This window comes from Pseudogymnoascus destructans (assembly GCF_001641265.1).
Source record: "Pseudogymnoascus destructans isolate 20631-21 unplaced genomic scaffold scaffold_28, whole genome shotgun sequence".
NCBI lineage: Eukaryota > Fungi > Ascomycota > Leotiomycetes > Thelebolales > Thelebolaceae > Pseudogymnoascus > Pseudogymnoascus destructans.
The window spans coordinates 64,049-68,475 of NW_020167547.1; the positions used below are offsets into that span (position 1 = coordinate 64,049).

The window sequence follows — 4,427 nt, forward strand, 5'->3', positions numbered from 1 at the left end:
TGGGTGTCGCGCCAAACTCCTACTTCCAAACTCCCTATCGAACTTTCTTCCACCTTCATCCTGAACATCACCTTACTTCGTTTCGCCCTCGATCTTAGTCCCAACCTTTGATACCGTTGCTTGTTGCTTCAAGGTAATCACTTCCTTTCCACCTGGATTGCAGGAGCTTATCGTTACGGATAGATCTCACATTGTCCAACCCTCATCATGGCTCCCAAGCCGAAGGGGAAGGCTCTAGTTGATACGCCTCGCAAGCGACCAGCGGCCCAGATGTCCGGCTCTCCTGAGTCGCAGGCGCCCGCCACGCCTGTTCCTTCTGGTGTCGCCTCCCCCACATCACGTTCTCGCACTGTCCGTCCGTATCGCTCGCCTGAAGTCGAGGGTGAAGCTGAGGAGCCCGAGGGCTCCGTCGTTCCTGAGTCTGAGGCTCCAAAGGGTGAGCGCACCGTGCTTGGGTGGAAGGTTGCTGCCCGCTGTGAGGTTCCCGATTCTGCGGGACGCCTTCGCGCTGGCTCCCGCCCGTGCTGCGTAAAGTGTGCGCACACGTATTACAACTTCCCAGGCCAGATGTGCTGTGCCTCAATCAATGGTAGCCCTACGTCATGTTTTGGCACCCATTGGTCGTCTGCAGCTGTATAACCAGCCCATCTAATAAGGTACTCCTCTCTCTGGCCCCTGCCTCATTTGATTATCCTGTGGTCTAGGACCGCTTCTACTTGGTATTCTTCCTCACCGTCCACAATTTCTGGGCTAGGTGGAGGGTTGGGTTCCTCTGTGTTTTTCCAATACCTTTCTAGTAAGGACACGTGGAACACGTTGTGGATCGCCTTATACCTTGGCGGTAGCTTCAACTGGTAAGCCTGCTTACCGATGCGCTGGGTGATCTCATACGGGCCAAGCTAGCGGTGCCCAAGCTTCCTACTTGGCTGGGTGGTTCTGATATTCTTGGCCAAAAGCCATACTTTCTCTCCTACCACGTACTGCATTGGCTTGTGCAGCTTGTTGTAGCCTCGTATTTGGGCTTCCTTTGTCTGTTTCCACGCCTCTTCGAGCTCCTGTCGCAATTCTAGGATCAGGTTGATGCGATCTTTCGCGACTGGCACTTCCCTTCTGGTGGGGTCGTCCTCGATCCCTTGTCTTAGGTCTATATTGATGCCGTATCGGGCCTGGTTTGGCGACATCTGGATGGAATCGTGGAAGGCGTTATTGTAGGTCAATTCTGCGAAGTGGAGGAGTTCCACCTAGTTGTCTTGGTGCTGATTACAGTGGATCTGCAAGTAGGCTTCGATATTCTGATTCTGCCTCTCGGTCTGGCCATCGGATTGAGGGTGGAAAGCGGTCGATAGGTTACGCCTTACTTTGAGGTGAAAACAGAACGCTGACCAGAAGTGACAGGTGAACACACTCCCTCAATCCGTGATTATTTCGGCTTGGATTCCAAAGTCCTTTACCCAGAACGCAAGGAAGAGGCGCAACAGCTCTGGGGCCGTGATGGTTTTCCTACAGGGTATATATTTGGACACCTTAGTATAACGATCAACAATCACAAGGATGGAGTCTGAAGCCTTGCCTTGATCCGCCCCTACGCTTGGGGGCAGATCCGTGATAAAGTCCATACTTATGGATTCAAATGGTTTCGAGGGCATTCTTAAGGCCTGCATTTCGCCATATGGCCTATGCCGCACGGGCTTGATGAGCTGGCATCTATCGCAGCCCCGTACGTACTCCCTGGTTTCCTCGCTGAGGCCAGGCCAGTAGTATTTGCGTTGGATCAACTCTTGGGTTTTCTTATATCCAAAATGCCCGGCTAGTGGGTCGTCATGGCAAATCTTGAAAATTTCCATCCGCACTGCCTGGTTGGGAGGTACATATACCGCTCCCTTGAAGCGTAGGATGCCTGCATCGTCTACTCTCCAATCTGAAGAGCCATTTGCTCGCGCCAACCCAATATCCTTGGCCCTTTTAACAGCTAACTCGTCAGTCGCCTGGAGGGTTTTGATCAAGTCTATTAGGGGTTCAGACGCAGCACTATAGGCGCTCTCTCCCTTGGCTACAGCAGCTACTGCAACCCGAGGGACAACGAGACCTGGACTCTTGGTGTCCTTACTATGGTCATCGCCCAGTCTTACGCTGCTAGCGTTTGCCTTCCTACGCTGTAGGTTAGGTTCTCCTATCTGAAAGCCTTCTTGGCTTGTTATCGTCCGACTTATCTGCGGGATACCTCCTGCCTGCATGGCTTCTCGGAGCTTGTTCTTAAGGGTCGGTAGCATCACATTCTGGCTACCCTTTTCACCCTCATAGTCTGGTCTCCTAGATGGACCGTCTGCTGGGTTTGTTTTTCCCGCTCGATAGGAGATGTGGAAATCATAGGCTGATAACGCCTGCGCCCACCGCGCTTGCCTCCTTGTGAGGGCGGTGGTTTCCATAAAATACTTCAGATTGTTGTGATCTGTTAGGACCTCAATTGGGTACTGGCTTCCTTCGAGGTAGTGTCTCCACTGCTCTAAGGACTTCACGATCGCCAGGAGTTCCTGGTTGTGGACTTCATAGTTCAGCTCTGCTGGATCTAGCTTTTTGCTGAAAAAGGCAACTGGGTGCCATTCGCCCTTCTCTTCTGGCTTCGTTCCTTCCACTAATTGGGACAGGTTCGCAGCGAGCACAAAGCCTGACGAGTCCGTCTCGAGCCTGATTCTACGGCATGGGTCGAAATGGACCAGTGTGGGGGCTGTAGTGAAGGCCTTCTTCAACTGGCCGAAGGCGCTTTGCTGTTCCTCCCCCCACACGAACGGGCCTGTCTGCTTGCCTGCCTTTGCCCCTTTCATAAGGCCTGTCATTGGGGCCACCACGGAGGAGTATTGCTTAACAAAGCGCCGGTAAAAGTTGGCAAAGCCGAGGAACACCTGGACCTTTCGATGGGTCCTAGGTATTGGCCAATCGGCGATTGCAGCAACCCGGTCGCTTTCCATAGCCACCCCTTCCGTCGTGACAATATACCCAAGGAAGCTTACCTTCTTGGCATTGAACTCGCACTTTGAGAGCTTCACGTATAGGTTCGCCTCGCATAGGCGTCCTAGGACCTCTCGTACGTGGTCAGCGTGTTCCTCCTCCTTCTGGGAGTAGATGAGGATATCATCAAGGTATACGACACATATGGTGTCAACCAACCCTTGTAGGGTCTCATTCATGTACGCTTGGAACGTTGCAGGTGCGTTAGCCAATCCAAAAGGCATCACCCTGTACTCGAAGTGTCCGTATCGAGTACGGAACGCTGTCTTCCACTCGTCGCCTGGGCGAATACGGATGCGGTGGTAGGCGTTCCTAATATCAAGCTTTGTGAAGCACCTCGACCCTTGGAGCCGATCCAAGGTCTCCATGATCAGTGGCAGCGGGTGTCGATTCTTCACGGTAATCTTATTCAAGCCTCTGTAGTCTACGCAGAGGTGTAGGCTTCCGTCCTTCTTCTGAATGAATAGGATGGGCGCGCCTGCAGGGCTTATGCTCCTTCGGATCCAACCCTTCTTCTCGCTCTCGTCGAGGTATTTACGGAGCGTGGCCAGCTCCGTTTCCGATAGGTTATATACTGGCCCATACGGTGGTTCCTGGGGCCCAGTATCGATGGCATGGGTTTTCCTTCCCAGCTCTGGCAGTTCTTCTGCCTTTTCCTCTGAGAAGACGTCGATATAGTCCTCATATTCCTTCGGGCATTGGGTAGGCACGCTATCGTCTGTGTTTAATGCCAAGACGAAGGCAGTATTACCTTCCTCCCATTCTTCAATATCCGCCACCTCGGCTCTCGCAATATCGAAGGGCTGGCGCCAGGTCTGTTTGCGCCAGTCGATCTGGGGGTTGACCTGCGTCATCCAATCCATCCCAAGGATGACGTCTACTCCTGGGGTGTCCATGGAAAGAAGGGTCTGGGCGACCACGCATTCCCTTTGAAAGTGGTCCCTAGCTCGGACCTGGGTGGTGGCCGCTCCATATATCACAACCTCTTTTCCATCGACTGCCCTTGCCCGTGGCGGTGCCCTATCCCGGCACTCCAAATCCTTCTCTTTGGCAAACAGAGGGTGGATGGTGGACGCGTCAGATCCTGAGTCGAGGAGGGCTCTTGCCTTGTGCCATCCGGGCCTACCTGCACCTCTACCTCAATCTCCAATCGACGCTGCGCCGTAGGCTTCTGGGATTCTGCTGGGAGTCACTCCCTCTTGGGGGTGTAGGCGTCCAATTTCCTCACCCCTGGGCCTGTGTGTTGGCGTGGGCCTCGACATTCCTTCGCGAGGTGGCCCGCCTTGCCACAGTTATAACAATTGATTCCGCTAGGGATTGGCCTAGCGTCCCTACTGTGGGTAGGGGCCTGTCCTCTCGCCGGCCGCTGGTCTTGTGGGCGGTGTCTATTCCAGAAGGGTGTTCTTTCTCCTTGGGCCGAG

General features: G+C 53.8%; 1 protein-coding gene across 1 annotated transcript; it reads left to right on the plus strand.

The window, feature by feature from the left end:
* Positions 1-207: 207 nt before the first annotated feature.
* Positions 208-639, plus strand: VC83_08522 (uncharacterized protein; the record flags this gene model as incomplete). Its single annotated transcript, XM_024472071.1, has 1 exon — positions 208-639. The coding sequence occupies one exon, from the start codon at positions 208-210 to the stop codon at positions 637-639; it is 432 nt and encodes a 143-aa protein (XP_024320300.1).
* Between the last annotated feature and the right edge of the window lie 3,788 nt (positions 640-4,427).